General features: G+C 51.3%; 2 protein-coding genes across 8 annotated transcripts in view; one reads left to right on the top strand and one right to left on the bottom strand.

The window, feature by feature from the left end:
• Positions 1-22629, bottom strand: part of SNRPB (small nuclear ribonucleoprotein polypeptides B and B1) — a 260152-nt gene that overhangs the window by 83719 nt on the left and 153804 nt on the right. The window lies entirely within an intron of this gene.
• CDH22 (cadherin 22) overlaps positions 1-22629 on the top strand; it is a 96882-nt gene that overhangs the window by 20754 nt on the left and 53499 nt on the right. For 4 of the 6 annotated variants that reach the window (XM_082225965.1, XM_082225962.1, XM_082225964.1 and 1 more), the window contains exons 2-3: positions 13336-14248; positions 20356-20650. In XM_082225965.1, coding sequence (XP_082082091.1) covers positions 14003-14248; positions 20356-20650 — 541 coding nt within the window. In that variant the 5' untranslated portion in view covers positions 13336-14002. Of the gene's footprint in view, positions 1-13335; positions 14249-20355; positions 20651-22629 lie in introns of those variants that run through there. The other 2 variants (XM_082225966.1, XM_082225967.1) reach the window with 2 other exon arrangements.

Genomic DNA, 22629 nt, shown 5'->3' with positions numbered 1-22629 from the left:
TCTGGCTGGAGGCAGCGATGCTTTTGAACGCCAGCTGCTGGGAACCCCAGGAGGGCAGGAAGTGCTCTTGCGCCCTGGTCCTCCTTGGGGGTGTCCCATGGGGGCGACTGCGAGAAGAGGATGCTGGACTGGACAGGCCACTGGCCTGCTCTGGACGGGGGCCTCTTCCATCCGCAAGTCTTCACTTTGTCTGGCCAGCGCCTTCCTACACACAAAACACACCTTCCAGTACCTGAGGAGCTGTCCTGTGGAGCAAGCTTGTTTTCTACCGCTTTGGATTCCTGCATTGCAGATGGTCCTTCGGGTCTCTTCCAACTCTACAATTCCATGACTCTACGATTATTCAATGGATTCAATTTACAACGGAGGAGATTCTGACTGAACCTCAGGAAGGGCTTTCTGAGGGCAAGAGCTCTTCGGCTGGGGAATGGGCTCCATCGGAAGGTGGTGGACTCTCCCCTCTTGAAGGCTTCAAAGCAGAGGTTGGGGGGCCACTTGCAGGGACCCCTTTCAGTTCTAGGATTCTCTCTTTGTGGTTTGCAGGCCCCTTCCTGGCAGGCCAGGGCAGGTGTGGCCGGGGGAGAGTGTTGAGGGCCAGACCAAGAAGCCGGGGGAGATCTGCATTTGCCCCCCCCATCCTGAGGTGCCCCCTTTGCCCAGTTTAAAGTCCCCCCTCCTTCCTGGAAAGTTTCTCCCACTTCGTAGGACAAAGAGTGTACAGGTGCCTCTCCTCTCTCCTCTGCCTCCTGCCCAAGTTTATGTCTTTAAAGGCCAATTAAAGCATTGTATCCGTGTAGCTGAAGCATGAAAATTCCCTATTTGGAGAAGAATTATTGCCGAGCGAGACGGTTCTGGCTCTAAAAGCTCTTTTCCCCCCAGGGAGACACCGAGATTTTCTTTTGCAATTAAAAATTTCTTTGAAACTCGGACCAAAGAAGATCTGAAAAAGAAATATTGTGAGTTGGAAATACGTTCCCCAAACAGTGGCTGTGTGAGGGTTTTAACAAACACCTCCTGCTTCTTCTCCCCCTGTGACCAGGAGGGGTCTCCTCCCCAGCTACGGGGGGGGGGCACCCTCCTCCCCTGCTTCCTTACTTGGGGGCCATCAAAGCCCCGATAATTACTTCGCATTAAGGCAACTTGCCTGGCAAGGAGGGAGGGAGGACGGACTCTGGCTCCTCTGGCTTGGCATCTTTCAGCAAGGAGAAGCAGTGGGACCAGGTGGGGGGGGGCTCCTTGGAAGGGGCTTTATCCCACCTCTTGGTCTGTTCCAACCCAGCTGAGGAGAAAAGCTTTGGAGGAGGAGGAGGAGGCCCCCTGCCGAGAAAATAATTCCAAGGAGCCGGAGAAAGGAAGCTGGAGATTTACTTCAAGGACAGGAGAGATTACACTTTTAATAAGTACAATGGGCTTTTTTGGTCCCTTTTATTATTAAAACTGCAGTTTCCATGCGATTAGCGGAGGGGTCTTTGTTCTTTGCTGCTTCCGCCTGGTCCCTGGACAAAGACTTTTGGGGGGAGGCAGTAATAAGGGAGGGAGGGGGGTCGGGGAGGAGTGAGTCCCTCTGCCTCCCCTCGGCCATGTTTGGCACTCAATCCTCCGGCTGGCAAGTCATGTCAGAGGGTTGGACTTGCTGAATCCTAGAGCTGAAAGGGATCCCCAGGGGTCATCTAGTCCAACCCCTGCCATTCAGGAATCTCCTCTAAAGCATCCAAGACAGATGGCCACCCAACCTCTGCTTAACAGGCTCCAAGGAAGGAGACTCTACAGAATCTCCTTTCTCGTCACTTGAGACCATTGGCTTGGGTCCTCCCTTCTGGAGCAGGAGGAAACCAGCTTGCTCCATCCTCTCTGCGGCAGCCCTGTTATGTCTGAATGTGGCTCCCTGTCGCCTCTCTGTCTCCTCTTTCCCACCTCCCTCAACCATTCCTCATCAGGCGTGGATTCCAGGCCCTGGGTCTTCCTCTTCTGCACCCCTTCCAGGCTCTCTTCTGAGAGGCAGGCCGGGGTCCACCTCATGGAAACACCCCTTTGCCCGCTGCCTCCTAGGCAGACGTTGTTATTTTGAGCCCAGCCCCTGGCAGGAGGCCACAGCCAGGCTTAGCTCCCCACATCTATAGTTGGGGGTGTTATTTTGGGGGGTGGGTGGCTTGCCCAGCAAGATTGGGCAGTAGACGAGCAGTTCCTTACCTGCTCTGGAGTGGGGGGGGGCAGGGAATGTGCCAGGTTGCATTTCGAAGGAGGATTTTAAGCAGAGGCCAGGTGGCACCTGCTAGGGGTTCTTGAGCTGCAGTTGCTGCAATCCAGGGGGCTGGACTGGATGACCCCGGGGGTCCCTTCCAACTGCTATTCTATGAAGGAGCTAATTCCCCCCCCCGGTCCTTGCCAGAGGTTTCGCCAGCTCCTTTCAGTTTGGCCCCTTCAGTAGCTGCTGCTCTGAGGATCTGGGTTCACGGCCCCTTTCCTCCGCTGGCCTCCCTGCTCCCCGGCTGTGTTTGTGATGTTTGTAGCATTTGTGGCTCCGTCTCCTCGCAAGAGGCAGGGGAGAAATTGAATTCCACCCCAGCGGAAGCGTCCGCCTTGCTGCCTGCGCAGGTGCTTTGAGGTGGCAAGTGATAATAAAGTTTCCCAAGGACCTTGCCTTGGTAACTGCGCCGGCGCCTGCCTAGCAGATCCCGGGAAATGAATTCCGGCCTGCGTGTCCTGTCCCCCCCCCGCCCTCCCCGAGGAAGGGGAGAGTTAAGTGGAATTGAATCTTGTTTAAGGAGAGGAGACACAGTTACATGGCACTGCAATTTGCTGCGCTGTTGACAATCTGAGAGAGGAATTTGCCGCTGGAATAATGCCGGCTCCTTGGCCCATCGCGGCGAGATCTGTGTGCCGGGCCGCCTCCCCGAGATGAGATGCCGGGCAGGTGGTCTTGCTGAGGCATTAAGTGGGATGGAGTGCTGTGATCCCGCACTAATGCACTGGAGGAAAACAGAGTCTGGGGGAAGCCACACTTCTTCCGCAGGGGCCGGAGAAACATCGAGAGTGGCAGGCAGGGTCCCTCCTGAGGTCTCGGCTGGCAAATCCAGGAGGGGGGGGGCTAGCGAGAGCTACTGGCTCTGCTCTGGAGGCAGCCGTGCTTCTGAATTGCAGGAAACTGCAGGAGGGGAGAGTTTCTCTTGCGCTCAGGTCCCTCTTGCAGGTTTCCCATAGTGGGTGTCTGGTGGGCCACTCTGAGAACAGGAGGGGGGGCTGGGGGGGGCCTCATCCAGCAGCCTCCTTTCATGTTCTTCGGGAAACCTCAGGAGGAGAGAGGGCTCCTGCGCTCAGATCTTGTGTTTGGGCTTCCCTAGGAGGCCTCTGCTTGGCCCCTGTGAGAAGAGGACGCTGGGCTGGGTGGGCCCTTGGCGTCATCCGGCAGGCTCTCCTCATGTTCTTGTGGGGAGCGTGTGGGGTTGGCAGAGGCTGAGGGAGTCTCCTGGGCAAGGAGGAGATGCCCTTCAATGCAGGGCCAGGGGAGGGGCTGTGTTGGCATTCCTTGCCCGCAGCCTCCCCAGGTGCCCAAAGGTCATTTGTGTTCTCTCTCTGTGTGTGAGTGTCTAGGGGCCTCCGTGGCTGCCCCCTATCCTGCCGGGCCCTGCCAGCGCAGGCTTCCCAGCATCCCTCTGGTGTGCCCCCCCTTCCCGCGCGCCAGATGAGCAGGTGGTGTCTCCCCTCCGAATGCCGGCCGCCGCATTTGTGAAATGAAATAAATATTGACACGGACGGGATGCTATTCAATTTGTCCTGATCACTGGGCTGCGGTGAGTTCTGACAGGGCAGAGTGTAAAACATAAGCTCAGGATGTAATTTCTACTGTCAACATGATGTACAGTACAGCTCTGCCAAACACACACTGACGAGAGCAGAGCGGGAGGAGGAGGAGGGAGGGAGGGAGGGAGGGAGGGAGGGAGGGGGGAGCACGTGCTGGGGGGGGGCTGGCGCTGTGGAGTGCATGGAGCCCCTCCCTCTCACCTGCCGGGCCCAGGAGTGCCTTGGCGCTTTGGCTGCCAGCTGCTGGGCGGGGGCCTGGACGCGGAGAGCCTCTGCCCTCTTTGGAGTGGGGTGGGGGGTGCGAGGAGAGAGGGGGAGCAGCCCACCCCCACCCTGCTGGCAGGGTCACTTTACGGAGGAGATGGCTGAGCACAAAAGGCAGCCGGGAGGGGGGGGGAGAAAGGATTCTGGAGGCAGGTTGGCGTTCCCACAGCAACCGTTGCCTGGCCCTCCACGTGTGGGTGGGGGACACGGCGGGAGGCAGCCTGTTGTTGTGATGATGGGTGTTTGTGCGCCTGTCTTATCCGTGAAGAGAGGGGGCTGCCCGCCTGCCCACCCGCCTCCTAGCTCCATGGGGCGCTTGCCTTGGACTGAGCCCCCCTGCACGTTGGGGGGCAGAGCCCTCTGTGGCTGGCACCCTGCTCCTTCCCATGGGGGGGGGTGCAGAGAACAGGGTGTGCTGGGCCAGGAGTCTCTCTCCCCCCCCCTTGCCTGCTCTGCCTGGCTACGTTTTGGGGGCGCCTCTCTCTTCCCTCCACCCAGGTTCCCTTGGCAATTGGGGAGGGGGATGTGTTGGGAGGGGGAGAGCAACAGGCTGCTGAGAGAGAGAGGGGGGGGACCCGCCAGAGCGGCCCACGTAATCCTGGCCACGGAGAGCGCCAGCCGTGGAGAGTGGGCTGCCGATGAGAGACACAGATTAGGTTTATTCAATTTATGCATCCCTCTACACAAAAGGAGTCCCCAAGCTGAGAGGGAAAGCAGTGGGCAACGCACAACAGAAATTCCTTGGAACAAACAAACAAAAATCCTTGTCTGCCAAACTGGCCCAAGTCACGGGTGTCGGGGGGGTGGGGGGTGGAGAGTGGGGGCCTGGGAAGGAGAGGGAGCCGTGGGAACTCACCTGCCAGGGAAGCGGGACCCCCTGCGAGTCACTCTGTCGGCTTGTTTTCTTACCTTCCTGCCTTTGCCCCTCTTCCATCTCAGAGCCCAAGGTGGCATTCCCAGGGGTGCCAACCAGATGCGCACTGGGCACCAATCACACCTGCAGAGCCCTCTACCTTTGGCACGTGGCCTCCTGGGCCCCTTCAGACCCCCCCCCCCGGTCTCTCTCTTCCTCCAAGTCCCGGGGGGGGGGAGTGGAGGAGGGGGAGAAGCCAGGGGAGCTCTTGCTGACCTGAGCTGGCCAAGGGGTGGGTGGTTCCAAGGACAGCTGTGTCCTCATCTCTCCATGCTCTTCAGATCTCAAGTCTACATTTGGGAAGATTGTGATATTTGCAATATCAATAAACCTTGATACAAAAAAATTAAAAACTGCTTAAGAATACAGAGTAAAACAGCAAGACGGGAGCCAGTCTGTCCCCTCTTGTGGGAGGGAGAGATCGGTAACTGGGGCTCTGCCACCAAGAAGCCCCCCCATCTCATCCCACCATCTTCCGGATGAGGGGCAGGTTCCTGGGAATGAGGTTGTGCTTCCTAGATCTCAGCCTTAAGGTTTTTGGGGCTTTATAGCCCAACTGCACGGCCTGCCGATGAGCTATTGGGCCCAATTCAAAGTCTTGGTTTTGACTTGTGAAACCTCAAGGACTGCCTCTCCCTAGACGAAGAGACCTGGATCCTGCCATCATCCTCTGAGGACCTTCTTTGTGTTCCTCCCCCCCCCCTGTGAAGTCTGGAGGGTGGCAACGCAAGAATGGCCTTTTTTGTGGTGGCTCCTCCATGTGGAACGCTCTTCCCAGGGAGGCTCATTACATATCTTTAGGCACCAGGCAAAAATGCTCCTCTTTTCCCAGACCTTTGGCTAATTGAACAATCTTTGGTCCTTAAAACTGTATGGTTTTTTTTGGGGGGGGAGTTGGGTTTTTTTTGTAGCTATGTTATCTATTTTTGTGCTTTGATATAATAAACTGCCTGGTGTTGGACTTATCCTTGCAGAAGCCATGCTGGTTTTTCTTCAGCAAAGCTTGTTCTTCCACAGGCTTGGCAATTACGGTATGTGTTTAGTCAATCTTTCCGCCTGTTTTCCTAGAATAGAAGTCAAAGTTAACCAGCCAATAATTTCCTGGATTCCTTTTCTAAAAATGTATTTCTTGCGGACTCTGCCTGTGACTTTGGCTAGGCTGCTGCTGCTGCCGTTCAGAGTCCGCTGCCTTTCTCTGCGGCCTCACTTTCCTCCCTCCTCAGCCAGGGTGTGCTTTCTGGCAGGGAGGTGTGTGGTTGGTCCTGGGCGAGCGGCCCTGGCGCTTTGTGCCTGCCACCTGCCCTGTGCAAGAGAGCAAGAGTGCCAGCCCAGGCAGGCAGCTGCAGAGGCCTCTTGGGGAAGCTGCTGCTGCCGCTGCCGCCGTCAGGTCCACTGAGTCTTTTTTTAAAAAAATGATATTTATTAAGTTTTCAAAGGAAAAAAAATTGCATAAATAAAAAAATTTGAAGAAAAAACAAATAAAAAGAAAAGAAAAAAGTACAAAATCGTGGAAAAAGATAAAAAACATTTATTATTTTTTTATAATAATTTTTATTACATTTTTCCAAATTACAAATAAGAAAAGACAGAATAAAAGAAAAGAAAAGAAAAAAGAACAGAAAATAACATCCATTTCAATAACTTATTTCAAATTTCCATTGGACTTCCCCACGTCTCCCGCATAGTGCATTCTTGATAATAAAGTCATCAGCAAATTATACCCTTATTTCGTGTTTTTCTTTATATTTTCAATTGCAATTTAAGTTTAAATCTCTTGTTCTCCGTTTACTCTAAAAATATAACCTGATATCATTTAACCCATTTAAACTTTGGTTCTTTCCCGAATGTTAACAATTTCCTAAATAATTAAACTTCATTGCTGGGGCTAACGTTCTAAATCATACGACATCTTATGTTTCATACAACTTATAATACTTTTGCAAATAGTCTTTGAATTTTTTCCAATCCTCCTCCATTGCCTCTTCTCCCAGGTCCCGGATTCTTGCAGTCATCTCAGCCAGTTCCATGTAGTTCATCAGTTGCGTCTGCCACTCCTCCAGTGTGGGCAAATCTTGGGTCTTCCAATACTTAGCGATAAGAATTCTTGCTGCAGTTGTAGCATACATAAAGAAAGTTCTATCCTTTTTTAACACCTTCTGGCCGACAATGCCCAGAAGGAAGGCCTCTGGTTTCTTGGGAAAGGTGTACTTAAACACCTTCTTTAACTCATTATAGATCATTTCCCAAAAGGCCTTCAATCTTGGGCACGTCCACCAGAGGTGAAAGAATGTCCCTTCAGCCTCCTTACATTTCCAACATTTATTATCAGACAAATGGTATATCTTAGCGAGTTTGACTGGGGTCATGTACCACCTGTATACCATTTTCATAATGTTTTCTTTCAAGGCATTACATGCCGTAAACTTCATACCGGTGGTCCATAACTTTTCCCAGTCTTCTGACATGATATTGTAACCAATGTCTTGAGCCCATTTTATCATGGCTGTTTTAACTATTTCATCCTGAGTGTTCCATTTAAGCAGCAAGTTGTACATTCTCGAAATTACCTTGATCTTTGGTTCTAGCAACTCTGTCTCAAGTTTCGATTTTTCCACCTGGAATCCTATTTTTTTGTCTTGCTTAAAAACCTCATTAATTTGGGCATAATGTAACCAATTTTGCACCTTATCCTTTAATTTTTCAAAACTCTGCAACCTCCAATTACCTCCAATGTTTTCTATTATTTCCCAATATTTCGGCCAATATGCCTCCATATTGGATGTTTTCCGAGCTTTGGCCTCTATTGGTGAAATCCACCTCGGAGTTTTACTTTCCAATAAGTCTTTGTATTTTTTCCAGACCATAAATATTGCTTTTCTGACAATATGGTTTTTAAACATTCCATGTGTTTTCCCCTTGTCATACCACAAATACGCATGCCAACCTAACGAATTGTTAAAGCCTTCCAGATCTAGGACATCAGTATTTTCCAATAAAATCCAATCTTTCATCCAGCAGAAGGCCGCAGCTTCATAATATAACCTTAAGTCCGGCAGGGCAAACCCCCCTCTCTCCTTTGCATCAGTTAATATTTTAAACTTTATTCGGGGCTTTTTGCCCTGCCAGACAAATTTAGAAATATCCTTCTGCCACTTTCCAAAACAATCCACTCTGTCCACGATCTGCAAAGCCTGAAACAAAAACAACATTTTTGGCAAAACGTTCATTTTTATAGCTGCAATTCGGCCTAACAAGGATAGTTTCAATCTTGACCAGATTTCTAGATCTTTTTTAACTTCTGACCAACATTTTTCATAATTGTCTTTAAATAAATTCAAGTTCTTGGAGGACAGATTGACCCCCAGGTATTTCACTTTTTTAACAATGTTTAGTTCTGTTTCCCTCTGAAACCCCTCTGTTTCAGTAACCGTCAAGTTTTTCCCTAACACCTTAGTCTTTTGTTTATTCAACTTAAAACCCGCCACCCGACCAAATTTCTGAATCAATTCCAAAACTCTTTTTGTGCTAGATTCTGGCTCCTGTAATGTTAAAACTAAGTCATCTGCAAATGCTTTCAGTTTATATTGTTTCGCTCCGACCCGTATTCCTTGTACCTGCCGATCCTCCCTTATCATTTTCAGCAAAACCTCCAGGACTGAAATAAACAACAGAGGGGATAGGGGGCACCCCTGGCGTGTTCCTTTTTCAATATGAAGTTCTTCTGTCACCACATTGTTCACTATCAACTTAGCTTTTTGTTCAGAATAGATTGCCTCTATTCCATTCTCAAACCCCCTTCCCACTCCCATCCCTTCCAAGTTTTTCTTCATAAATTTCCAAGAGATGTTGTCAAAGGCCTTCTCCGCGTCAATAAAAATTAACACCGCTTTGGTGTTAATATTTGTTTGTAAAAGTTCCAAAATATCGATAATGTTCCTAGTATTATCATACAAATGTCTACCTGGGAGAAAGCCTGCTTGGTCCTTATGGATTACTGCATTTAATACCTTTTTAAATCTGTTAGCCAAGACATCCGCAAATATTTTGTAATCCACATTTAGGAGTGAGATGGGGCGATAGTTCTTAAGTTGAGTCTTTTCAGTTTCCACTTTAGGTATCAATGTGATGAATGCTTCTTTCCACGTATCTGGTGCCCTCCCTCCCCCCATAATCTGGTTGCAAACCTCCATTAATGGTTGCATCAAATAGTCTTTTAAAGTCCTGTAGTATTTGGAGGTAAGTCCATCGGGGCCCGGAGATTTGCCTAATTGCATATTCTGAATGGCATCCTCGATTTCCTGTTGTGTTATTTTACAATTCAAGATTGATCTCTTCTCTTGAGATAATTTTGGTAGGCCATTATCTTTCAAAAATTGTTCTATCTCGGTTGCCTCCTCGGGTTCTTGTGTGTACAATTTTTTAAAATATTTCTGGAAACACTTTCTAATTTCTCCCGGTTTCTGAAAGTTTTTCCCTTCAACTTCTAAGTTGGTAACGTAGTTTAATTTTTGTCTCTTTTTCAACTGCCAAGCGAGCAGTTTCCCACATTTGTTCGCAGATTCAAAAGATCTTTGTTTCATTTGTTTGATTTTCCATTCCACTTCTTGGTTAATCAATTTCGCATATTGTGACTGGTGAAATTTGATTTCTCTTAAAGTCTCTTTTGATTTTGGATTCACTCTTAATTTTTTCTCTCCATCACTTATCTTCTCCAATATCTTATCTTTTTTACTATTCCAAAGTTTTTTCTTGATTGTATTCTGTTGTATCAGAAACCCTCTCATAACAGCTTTACTTGCGTCCCAGATAATTCTTTTTTCCACCGAGGTATTCAAGTTGATTTCAAAATAGTCCTTTAGAGTTTTTTGGGCCTTCTTTACGATCTCTTGATCTCTTAACAGGTTGTCATTCATTTTCCATCTGAAGGAGTCGGCAGTAGTAAATCTCATTTCCATTTTCAAAGCGTTATGGTCGGAGCAAGTCTTTGGGCAGATTTCTATTTTTGTAGTCTTAGGTGCCAGCCCTCTAGTTGCCCAAATTTGGTCGATTCTTGTCCATGACAGGTGGGCCTCAGAAAAAAAGGTTCCTTCTTTACCTAGGGGGTTTCTCGTCCTCCATAAATCAATTAGGTCCATATTGTCAGTTAGTTCAAAGAAAGTTTTTGGTAGTCTTCCGTCTTTAGTCAAATTCTGATTCTGTGACTTATCCATCAAAGTAGAGACGACCCCATTCATATCTCCCATCATAATGATGTTGGAGTAGTCCAGATAGTCCAGTAATGTCTCATGCAGCTTCTTATAAAATTCTGATTTCCCCTCGTTTGGTGCATAGATTCCTAATATCAAAACTTTTTCTCCTTGGGTCAGAATTTCAATAGCCAGGATTCTTCCTTGTTCATCTTTAAACAAAAATTTTGGTGATAGATTCTCTTTGGCGTAAATCACCACGCCTCTCTTCTTAACTCTATCTGATGAAATAAATTCTTGGCCTAATCTTTTATTTGTTAACACCTTCCTGTGTAACCTGGTCACATGAGTTTCTTGCAAGCAAATTATGTCCAAATTCTCTTTCTTTAATATATGGAAAATCCTTTTGCGTTTTTCTGGGGAATTCGCGCCATTAATGTTCCAAAAAGATAAAAAACATTTAAAAAGAAAACACATCAATCTTTCCATATCATATATTCATATCCTTACTTCCCTGACCTCCTCACACCTCCCTTTTTTGTATTCCAATTCAGTTAGTTAATTCAGCAATTTCTTTCCCTCTTTGTTTTTACCTTAATCCTTTAACTTAATATATTATAACTTTGAGTTCTCACCTGTTAATAATCCATTTTTCATACACCTTTAAAACATTGCTGCTTAAACCACTTAACTTCATTCTGACATCATTCTAACATTCATTAATTTTGCAAAATTTCTGTAAATAGTCTTTGAATTTCTTCCAATCTTCTTCCACCGACTCTTCTCCCTGGTCTCAGATTCTGCCAGTCATTTCCGCCAATTCCATGTAGTCCATCCCCTTCATCTGCCATTCTTCCAGGGTGGGTAAATCTTGTGTCTTCCAATACTTTGCAATAAATATTCTTGCTGCTGTTGTAGCATACATAAAGAAAATTCTGTCCTTCTTTAACACCGATTGGCCGACTATGCCCAGGAGAAAGGCCTCTGGTTTCTTCAGAAAGGTATATTTAAATACCCTTTTCAGTTCATTATAAATCATCTCCCAGAAAGCCTTAATTCTTGGGCACGTCCACCAAAGGTGAAAGAATGTACCTTCAGTTTCCTTACATTTCCAACATTTTTATCGGGCAAATGGTAGATTTTTGCAAGCTTGACTGGGGTCATGTACCACCTGTATATCATTTTCATAATATTCTCTCTTAAGGCATTACATGCTGTAAACTTCATACCTGTGGTCCATAACTGTTCCCAGTCAGCCATCATTATGTTGTGTCCGACATCTTGTGCCCATTTAATCATAGCAGATTTCACCATTTCATCCTGTGTATTCCATTTCAACAGCAAGTTACACATTTTTGACAAAATCTTAGTTTTGGGTTCTAGCAATTCTGTTTCTAATTTTGATTTTTCCACCTGGAAGCCAATTTTCTTGTCCAAATTATATACCTCCATTATCTGATAATAATGAAGCCAGTCTCGCACTTTGTTTTTTAATTTCTCAAAACTCTGCAATTTCAGTCTATCTCCCTCTTGTTCCAAAATTTCCCAATATTTCGGCCATAGTTGCACTCCTGGGCTGGAACAAAGGGGCTTCCAAGCAGCCCCCTTTGTGGGGGTGGGGGGCAGAAGCTTCCTGCAGTCCCTTTGGGGTATTTGTTTAAGGGATTTTGTTGTTGAAATTAAGGTTTAATTTTGGAGTTGTTAGTTTTGCAGTTATTGATATTATTTTTTTGAATCTTATCTTTAGGTGTTATGATGACATAAATGGGGATTATTTTGTTCAGATATGTTTTTACTGAGTGCTTATGACTCCTTTTGTTGTGGTTGTGCAGGAATGGGAATCATTTCATGTCGTGAGCCGCCTTCAGTGTGGTTATAACTGAGGAAAGGGGGCGTGCAGATAAGCGAGGATGGCGGTGGTGCTAAGCTGTGCCACGGGGAGGTGGTGGGGCTGGCACTGCCCCGGGGGCCATGGAAGCCCTGCTCTGCCTTTGGAAGAACTCGGCTGTGGCAGCAGCTTCACCTGGGAACTCCCTGCCTGTTGACAGCGCATTCAAGTCGCCGCCTTTCTTCTTCTCTTTGGGGCCAGATGAAATGTTCTTGCTTCAAAAGCAGATGTGAACTTTAACCTGTTCTAACTGCTGTGTGTTTTATTAAAGCGTGGCTGCAAAATTTGCTTGAGTTTCTTCTTTTATCTTTTTGTAAACCTCTTCAAGGTTTTGTTTTGTTTCAAAAAAAACCAGGTGGTGCGTAAATTTTATGAACTAAAATAAATGAATTGCTGTGTGTGTGTGTGTGTGTGTGTGTGTCACGGTGTGTTCCTCTCTCCCTCTCGATTCCCAGGGGCCTCTCGCAACTGACAAGCCCCCATAAAGGCTGCCCAAACCCATTATGGAGGGAATATTTCGTGTGCTGTGGGGTGTGCCGCTGGTGGCATGAGACAGTTGCGCATGTGTGGGGCTGCAGGGAGCGCTTGGCTGCCTCGGGTAGCAGTGTCTGGAGAGAGGAGAATTCCCTGGTTTTATTTTATTTTTAAGAAGTGAGGCTGCGGGCTGCTTCCTTCAGGGATGCAAAGGATAAGGGGCAGGCAGGCAGGATTCCAGAGCCTTGCACAGATTCCTCATGTTGTCCTGCCCCACGGCCAACCTGTGGGTCGCCCTCTGGCTGCTGGCGGGTCTTACAGGCATCCTGTTCAAATGGCATGGTGGCCCTCGATCCTGGCATGGCGGTGTGTGTGGGGGGTCTCCTTTGTCCGTTCCCCCAGAGTCTCCCGAGGGACTTCTGTGGCCATCAGACCACAACTGACAGCCGGACAGCTGGACGTTTGTGGACTTGGCTTCAGTTGGGCATGCAATTGAAACCTTGCGGCCTGACGGGTCCCTGCAGGGCCCCCACTTCTGGGACTGCAGGTCCCGGTTTCACTTACTCACCCGCCTGGCAATGTGAGGAGGGGGTTGTGCCTTCGGAGGGTCTCGGGAGTCATTGCAGGACAGGTGGCTCCCATACCTGGCCGGTGTGTGTGTGTGGGGGGGGAACTGAGGCAGGCAAGGGCACAATCCTGCTTGCAAGCAGCACCCCCACCCATCACCTGGGGGGAGCTGCCCTGGAGGGGGGAAGGGCAGAGTCGCCCCCACGAGCCCCTCACTCACCACCCCTTTTTCTCTCTCCCAGGTCCCTGGGGATGGACGCCACCCTCGCCTGCCAGCCTCTCTGACCCGGCAGAGGACAGAGGGCATTGCCAGCGGCTGCTGCTTGGGATGGACCCCAATGGCAGGATCTGGAGCCACGACGCCTTGGCGGAAACGGGACCTGCCAGATCCTTCGTCCTGATCCACCGTGCACCAGCCACCACCTGACCACGCCGGGTGCTCCCAGCGAGTTGGTGCCTGAGGACCGTTTTGGAAACTGAGCTGCTGGGCCCCCCCTGGGTGCTCACGAAGCAGGCAGCTGGTTCTTCGCTAGACTCCCCTAGGGCGAGCGGAGCCAGAGAGAGGCGCCTGTGTGCACACAGACTTCAGGAGGAGCAGGATTGGGCCAGCCCCAGAGGGTCCCTTCTGCACCAGGAGAGGCCCCTTGTGTGGGTGCTGCGCCCAGCATGGGGCAGGCCCCATCCTCACATTGTCCTAATGCCTGACTCCCCTGGTCCTGGACAGCGGATCCTGCCAGGAGGGAGGGGGGCTGCTGGGACTGGTGCAGGCATGTGATCCTCGCCCGCTGTCTTCCCGAGGATGCCGAGACTGCTGCCCCCCACGGACGGCTGACCCACAGCCTGTGGCTGCCCCCTCCCTCTCCAGAGGATGCCCACCTCCTGCCTCTTAGCTGCCAGGGCTCTGTGGTGATGGCTTCCCGAGACTCCTTCTGGATCCGACCGCTGCTGCTGCTGCTGCTGCTTCTGCTTCTGTGGGGCCTGGGCTGCTGCCCTGCGAGGGTCGTGAGCATGCACATGGAGCCTGGGGGCTCCAGCCCAGAAGAGTCCGGGGATGGGGGGCTGCCGGGCAGCGGGCGCGTGAAGAGAGGCTGGGTCTGGAACCAGTTCTTCGTGGTGGAAGAGTACACCGGCACGGAACCACTGTACGTGGGGAAGGTAAAGGCAGCCGGGTCGTGGGGGGCGGGGGGCAGGGGCCGCCTGCTCGGGAAAGAGGGAGGGGACTGGGAACATGGGGCTGCTCAGAATCATAAATGGGAGAGTGGGAAGGGGCCACCAAGGGTCCTCTAGTCCACCCCCTACAAGGCAGGGATCTCAACTAGAAGGTCCCTGACAGATGGCTCTCCAGCCTCTGCTTAAAAGTCTCCAAGGAAGGAGAGCCCGCCCCCCTGCCCCCCCCCCGGGAGATGGATCCACTGTCAAACAGCCGAATGCACGTGGGCAGCATGAAACCCTTCTAAGGCTGCCTCTCCCTCCTCCTGCTGTGGGTCCTCTGAGCTGACCTGGAAAGTTGGCTGGGATATGCCTGGGCATTAAGTTTGGATCGGTGCCTCCTTGCCTCGCCTCCCCCGGCAGGACGCTCTCTCCTGCCCCCCCCCACGCTGCTGATGCCGCCGTTCCAGTTAATTCACGGCTCCCCTGGGGAGCGACTCGAAGCATCAGGCCTTGGCGAATTCCAGAGGTAGCCTAGCAACAGCCTCCTTTCCAAAATGAACTCTGGGAACCTAAAACTAACCCATTTTACAGCCCCTTTGCACACTGCTTGCCACAGCGGCTGCCAGCGCCAAGGAAACGGCAGGCTGGCTGTGCAGAGAAGCGGCTTCTCCCTCGGAGGGAGCGCCTGGGCCCTGGTGCCTCCTGGCCCGGTGGGCATAGCCATCGGGCACTGCCCCTTAGCCCGTGCCCCTTGGCACGGCGTCTCTGCCAGCGCCACCTCCTGCTTCTCTGCCCTGGCTCTCCCTGCGCCTCCTGCCCGCTCGCCCGCCCGCCCCTCGCCCAGACGCGCCAGTCAGGACCAATAACATTTTCATAAAATCTGGGTACTTGAGCTAATCCTTTTTCTGAAGTGTAATTTCCCCTGAGGCCCCTGTCAGTTTGATGTGGATTTCCGTGGTTTTTTTAAATAATAAAAAATAGAATTATGGGGTCAGCATGAGTTACAAACTTGTGCCTGTGGACAGATCTATTTTAGATAGAGGAGGGGATTAAAGGGGAAAAAACAGATTTAATTAAGTTGCTAATATTTAAAGGAAATTGATGAACTTGGGCTTTATGAGTTGGAGCAAACACCAGAAGCGCCTTCATTAAGGGCGAGTTCTTATTTGATTTCCTTTCTTCCACCATCCCAGAGTCGTTTTTTATTTGTGTATCTGTGCTTTCTGTTTAATCGTTTTAATAAGGAAAATGCACCTCTGCTCACATTTAATTTTGATTTAATTAGTAGGAGGTAATTAATGGCCTCGTAAAATCCCAGATTTCTGGCCCTTTAGGGCAAGGAAACAATTTCCCTTTTTAACAGACGGAGGAGATGAAAGGCTTTTGTCTGTTTTCCAAAACCCTCTTCAAGCCCCTTTCCCAGGGCTGGCGGCTGGATTCCTCTGCCCTTCCACTCAGTGCCCCCCCTTGCCCGGAGCTGGCTACAGGTGGACCTGGGAGCCAAAGATGGGGAGGGGGTGGCAGTAGGGTCACCTTTGCTCCCCCCCAAATGGGCAAACTTCTCCCCACTCCCCCCCCCCCATTCTTCAGGTGGACCATCTGCTTTACTTTGGAGCGATTCTTTTTAAAAATCCCCTCCGTGGGTGTCTGCTGACATCCTTGTTAGCCCCCCCCCATGTGTGAAAGGAGGAAGAGGCTTCAGGGCTGACACAGCAGCTGACCCCCAGCTTCTGCCCAGAAGACAGATTCCTCCTGGGGAGCTCAGTCCTGGGGGGGGGGGCGCCTCTGGCAAGTCCATTGCACAGTTGGCACAGAGTTGACCTTGTAGAGTCAACGTCTGCTTGCACCTCCACATTTATTTCGTCTGCAAACTGACTTGAAGAGCCCCCCCTCCTGTCACAAGCTGGGGGGGGGGGGGAGACGGACGCTGCTGGGAGCTCCAAGCGACCCCTTTCTGCAGGCTTGGGAAAGTGGCGGCAGGGATCTGCTCTCTGCAGAGACAAAAAACAGGCGGTGGAAAGGTCAGGGAGGTGGGAATGCAGGGAGGTCGTCCCCCCCCCGAGGCTGAGCTCCCTGCCTGCCTGATTTGAGGCAGGGGGTGGGCAGCGCAGTTCCTCGCCTGGTGGCTGCCTGTTCCCCATGCCCCTCGGCTGCCATCTTTGCCAGGCAACCGGGCGCAGGTTGCCGCCTGCCGTGGGTGTGGGTGTCTCTGAGGTCATTCTGGGGATCCTCTCCAAAGAGTTTGGCCCTGAGGCTGGTTTCCCCTCGCCAGCGAGGTAAATAGAAACATAAACTGCCCCTAACGAGACAAATCTAACGAGGGCCTCGTAAAACGTGGCAGGTCTGCCATCCCTGATGGCTGCGGAGCCGCGTCTGTGTCTGGAGGTGGATTATGGAACTGCAGTTTGGAAGATTGAGTGGGCCATAAACATTTTCATATTTCATTAGCCGATTAATGGACGTCTCCCTTCTCTGGCAACTTTGCTGATTCTCAGCAAAAAATGTTGGGGAGTAAATGAAGGCGTCTGGCGAGGCCTTTCCGGGGGCCCGGCCCGTTATGGATGGTCCCAATTAACGCCTCTGCCGTGCGCCACCGCGCTGGGCTCTGCCCGTCCAGTTACCGTTAATAGATTTCTCATAAGTGGCTGGATTGTAAAAACCTCATAACTCAGTTTAATGCCACCCATAAAATTATCTCCGGACATCTGGCCCAGATTCCAGGCACTCTGGGGCCGAGGGGAGATGCGGGGACCCTTTCGCTCCCGGGTGGCAGAGATCCCTTCCGCAGGACGGGGGGAAGAGCTCTGAGCCAAGACCTCCCCCAGCCCACCCCCCAGCCTGGCTCCAGCTTCCGCAAAGGGCCACCCCCTGAGCTGCCCCCCTGAATGTGGGGGTCCTCATCCACTGATCTCAACTGGAATAGGGAAAGGGGCTCCCTGCCCTCTTGAAACTTGACATTTGTTCTTTGCTTGCTCTGAAACTCTGGCTCCCTCGCGGCTGATCAGGGCCAGGCTGGGGCAGAGACAGGTGCCCAGCCCTGGGGCTCAGGGAGAAGGCAGGTCGGGTGTTTGGCATGCGGAAGGCTTCGGTTTTGATCCCAAACTGTCTCTCGCCTGGCTCGCCTGTGCTGCTCTTTTGCTCTTTGGAGAATTAGTTGCTTTTTGTGGTTTTTATTTAAAGAATTTAATTGTGCATGGCGCTTCAAAAAAATGTCATTTTTTTTAAACCCTGCCCTGGGGCTGTTTGCTGAAAGGCAGCTACAAAAAAAGGGACAAGTGATTCATCCCTGTTTGTCTGCTTGTTTGATCTTCGGTAGCAGGTATGGAGGAGGAGGGGGGCTTTGGAAGATTCGGGAGGGAACAAAGAAAAGAGCATAGTTAAAACTGTGGCACTTGCTCCCGCAGGAGGCGGCAGCGATGGCCACCGACTCGGAAGGCTTTAAAAGAGAACCAGGGAAATTCAGGGGGGAGGAGAGGACTGTGGGGGCTCCTGGCCAGGCTGGCTCCGCTCGGCAGCCCTCCTTCTGAATCCCAGTCGCTGGAAACCGCAGGAGGGGAGAGTCGCTCTGGGGCCCGAATCCTGCTTGCAGTTTCCAAAACTGTCCGGCCGCTGTGAGAGCAGGGGGCTGGGCCAGACGGCCCATTGGCCTGATCCAGAAGGCTCTTCTCAAGTTCTTAGCAGAGCTGCTGCCGGCCAGTGCAGGCAAAACTGGACAGGTGAGCTGCTTTGTGGAGAAGTCCCCAAGCGTGGCATCTCTGGCAGGCAGAGCCCCTTCACCGCTGCCCCCTGAGTAAGGGGCCCCTCTTGGAGTGTGTGGGGGGCCCTCCTGCTGGCTGCAGGGCCCCCTTTCTAGGCCACAGTGACCATGTTGGAAGGGGGGGCACAGAGATTCGTCGGCACCTGAGCATCACCCCTTCTTCCACATTGCGCACGGATCTGCTCCTCATTCCTTTTCACTCCTCGCCAAGGAAAAGGCCCCTCCCCACCTTCCCTGGGACCCCCCAGCCTTTCCGGAGAACCTCTGAGGTGGCCCCAGAGCCTGGGGTCCCGGCTGTCACTGCACTAAAGCCGAGTGTCAGAAGAAATTCCGTCAGGGAGCAAAGTCAGACAAGCTCGTCCAGCCTCCAAGCTCATTAGGAGCCTTATAAAGCAGCCGGGAAAAGGGCTGGAGGCAGAGGGGACCCCAGATAATCCTGCAACCGGGACCCCAAACCTGTGTTTGAGGTGGAGTTGGGGGGGGGGAAGGCTCCTGCTAGTCTCTTTCCTTTTTTAAGTAATTTTTTTAAATTGGATTTTCCAAAAGAAAGAAAGAAAAGAAAGAAAAAGAACAGAAAAGAAAAAGAATTACATCAAAATATGATACAAATTCACATATCGAGATTACTTTGAATCTCCTGCCTTCTCCCCATTGCATCCATGGTTCCTCTTAATTCTGTTTTCAGCTGCATATCAATACTTTCCCCAATTTTTCATCTTCCTAAATTATCTGTCGTTTCTATTGCATTACAAGTGTATTTAGAATGCTGCTAATGTTTTGACCCGTTTGCAATGAGTTTGTATATGCATTATACAGTGGTGCCTCGCAAGACGAAAAGAATCCGTTCTGTGATTCTCTTCGTCTAGCGGTTTTTTCGTCTTGCGAAGCAAGCCCATTGACGGATTAGTGGATTAGCACTATTAGCACTATTAACAGCTTTTAGCGGCTTATCTGCTGATCGGATCAGCTGATAAGCGGCTTAGCGGCTTAGAAAAAGGGGGGAAGGGGGGGAAAACCAGCAGGAACTCGCAAGACATTGTCGTCTTGCGAAGCAAGCCCATAGGAAATTCGTTTTGCGAAGCACCTCCAAAACGGAAAACTCTTTCGTCTAGTGAGTTTTCCGTCTTGCGAGGCATTCGTCTTGCGGGGAACCACTGTAAACATTTCCCATTCTTTTTAAAATTTATTGTCTTCTTGGTTCCTGAGCTTCCCAGTTCATTTGCCATTTCGGCAGAGTCCATCCGCTTGATCTGCCATTCTTCTATGGTCGGGGCTGTCTCTCCCTTCCATCTCTGGGCTAGCAACTTCTGAGCAGCTGATGTAGCATACAGGAATGGTTTCTTCTGATCTTTTGGAATCTCGGTACCTATAATTCCTAGTAAAAAAGCTTCTGGTTTTTTTAAACAAAGGTTATTTTTTTAAAAAAATCATTTTGTTATATATCATTTCCCATAATTTGTTAATTCCATTACAATTTCAGGTACCTGCTAGTTACTTTCCAAGCCCCCCCCCAAGAAAAAAGATGGGCTTGAGGTGGTGGGGTTTCCAGCAGTGGCTCTGGGCAAGCCTGGGGGGCTCCTCTTTCCTGGTTGGCAGGATCCTGGCCACTGCCTAGGGCCTCCCAGCAGAATCCGATCCTGGTCCCCAGGCCCTGCTCCAAGTTGCCCAAGGGGGCATACATGACTCCCTGCCCTTTGGCCGCACAACAGGCCAAGAGGCTGTGTGAACTTGATGGCTGAGCGGGGATTCGAACCCAGGCCTTTCCCAGGCTCTAGTCTGACACTCTTAAGCTCTGCACCATGATGGTTCTCAGTCAAAAGAAGAGACACAGAGTTACTCCAGCAATTTTGCATTTGGTGAAGGTGGCGATGGAGTCAACAGGGTCACGTTCAGCTGCTGCCCCTTGCTGCCCCCTAGACGCCAGCCCCACATATGTCTGGAGCCAAGGGCCTGGCCATTGGGAGCTGCTGCCGCTGGGAAATTGCCATATACCAAGGCAGGCCGCAGGGTCCATCTATCTCAGCATTGGCCTCACTGACTGGCAGCAATGGCACCTCAGAGGCAGGGTCTCTACCAGCCCTCCTTGGAGATGGGTGGAAAAGGGGCTTACTGCTGAGCTATGCTATTTGCCCTAAAAATAAAGGAAGCCGCTAGTCCTCATGGTTCTAGGTAAGGGGCTGGTTTGAATGGGAACACGAGAGGCTGCCCGACACTGGCTGGCAGCAGTAACTCTCCAGGGTTTCCGGCAGGGGGCTCCTTCCAGATGCTGCCGGTGGGGCCTGACCTCGGGGCGCCTGCTCTCCTCCCTGCTTGTCTCTCCCACACCAACCTCCCCGTCTCTCGTTCCCCGCAGATCCACTCGGACTCGGATGAGGGCGACGGCTCCATCAAGTACACCATCTCGGGGGAGGGGGCCGGCACCATCTTCCTGATTGACGAGCTGACGGGCGACATTCACGCCACCGAGCGCCTGGACCGCGAGCAGAAGACCTTCTACACGCTGCGCGCCCAGGCCAGGGACCGCCAGACGGACCGGCTGCTGGAGCCCGAGTCGGAGTTCGTCATCAAGGTACAGGACATCAACGACAGCGAGCCCCGCTTCCTGGGGGGGCCCTACATCGGGAGTGTGGCCGAGCTCTCCCCCATCGGTGAGTCCCTCTGCACGCCACCCCAACCCCCCACCCACTGCCCCCACCCCAGGGTCCCTGCGGAGCAGGCCGGGGGCTCAGGGCTTTCCAAACGCCTGCCCTCCGGTCCTGTGCCCCCCCTCCTCCGAGGGTCCAGCCTCTGCTTGTGAAAGGCCCTTGGGGGGTTTCTTTGCCTCCTCCATGCTGCCCCCTCTGGGGCCTTTTTGCCCTGCTTCCTTCACCCCCCAGGCTTCCCCCCTTACCCCCCCGCTCCATCTGCAGCTCCTGGCTCCAGGCCATGAAGGGGACCTCCTTTCCGCTGCCTGGAAAGACCCCTTTCCCTTGGGGTGGGGGCTGAGGATTTGTCAGAATGGTAGAACTCTCGAGTCGGATGGGACCTCCTGGGTCATCTAGTCCAACCCCCTGCGTTGCAGGAAGCTGCAACTGAAAAGCATCCCTGAAGTCCAGCAGTTTCTCCAAACATTGAGTGGGAAGTTCCTCTCTTGCCCCCTGAACTTGCCGCGCCAGCCTTTGCCCCCTGGCGCCCTCCTGAGTGGGGCTGGGAGCTGCGACTCCCAAGGCTGGGCCATTTGAGCAAAACCGTTTGGGGCCGACGAGACTTTGTGAGATTTTGTTGCATGGGCATCCCTTGCGCTGCAAGGCGGTTTAGAGGTCACATAGCTGAGGGGTGAGGGGGTGAGACCGACTCTGGATCGGGGCCCTGTGTCGGGGTGGGTGGGGGCTCTTTAACCCAGGGTCCCAACTGGAAGCACCCTGACGCACGGCTTCCTGGGCTCTTTGCTACCTGGCCAGGTTCAAGCCCCTCGGGAACTGGGGCGCAAGATCCCTCGCCGACCCTCCAGCCCCTTTCATCCCAAAGAGAGGAGTCGCTCTTCGTGGCTCAGAGGCACAGGTCGTGTCCGCCATAACGCAGGACGTACTATGTGCCCAGTTCTGGGCACTCCCTTCCTTTTTTCAATAATTTTTTTAAAAATAATTTTTCAACAAAGATAACGAAAATAAAAAACAAGCAACAACATAAATTTATACACAAAAGCAATATCAAATCCATGAAACAGAATTCTCCAAATCCCGTGACTTCCCTCCCCCCTACCCTGGTTCCTTAATTTTCTTTTTCAACTGCATATCATTTCAACTCCAAATTATTTTTCTACCTCAAATTTCTTATGCTATTTCTAAAATTACAAGTGTATTAACCAGTTTACAGTACTTTTGTAGATACATAGATACATAATCAACATTCCCCCTTCCAGTGGAGGTCAGACGGGCCTCTTTCTCCCAGCTGAACTTCCAGCACTTCCAGAATCCGTTTTCCTTTTACTCCAATTGGCTTTTATACAGAATCCAGATTTTATTTCTTCTTCGGTTCCATTGTATCAAGTCTCCCGCCCACCACTTAGAGGCCCCTGGGACTAAGTGGCACCTGAATGGTTGAAGTGAAGAACTAAACAAATTTGTAATTGGGGTGTGTGTGTGAGGGTAAAGTGGCAGAGGCTCTGCCGCAGCAAAGCATTTTGCAGGATCCCTTGGGCTTTGGGGGTGAAATGGTTTTGGGGCTCAGCTGAGATCAGCCCCAGAATCTGTCTCCTGAAATGGAAGATGGAATCTGTAAATGAAGAGATGGTCCTTGAGGACGTCCAGACTGCCTGCCTTGCCCCTCTGAGTCCCCACAGCCTGCCTTCCCCACCCTCCTTGCTTCAGGAGCTGAGCTGCAGAGAGAAGCTGGGGGGGGGCAGGGTTGAGCCCCGGCACTTATTTCCGGAGAGGGGTCCGTGAGCCCCCTTTGCTCTCCCTGGGCGGGTGAGAGAGAGAAGGCAGGCTGTGTTTTTGGGGAGAGAAAGAGCTGCTTGGTCCTTTGGGGGGGGGGAGATATTAGCGGAGGCTCTGATTATTTGAAAATCGCTCACAATTATGGGGTGCCTGATCAGGAGCTGATGGAAACAAGGCATATCAAAGGCGGCGGCGCCTGTGCCAAATTG

Source organism: Podarcis vaucheri (assembly GCF_965113315.1).
Source record: "Podarcis vaucheri genome assembly, chromosome: 6".
NCBI lineage: Eukaryota > Metazoa > Chordata > Lepidosauria > Squamata > Lacertidae > Podarcis > Podarcis vaucheri.
The sequence above is the reverse complement of the archived record's forward strand: the minus strand, read 5'-3'. Positions and strand labels throughout refer to the sequence as shown.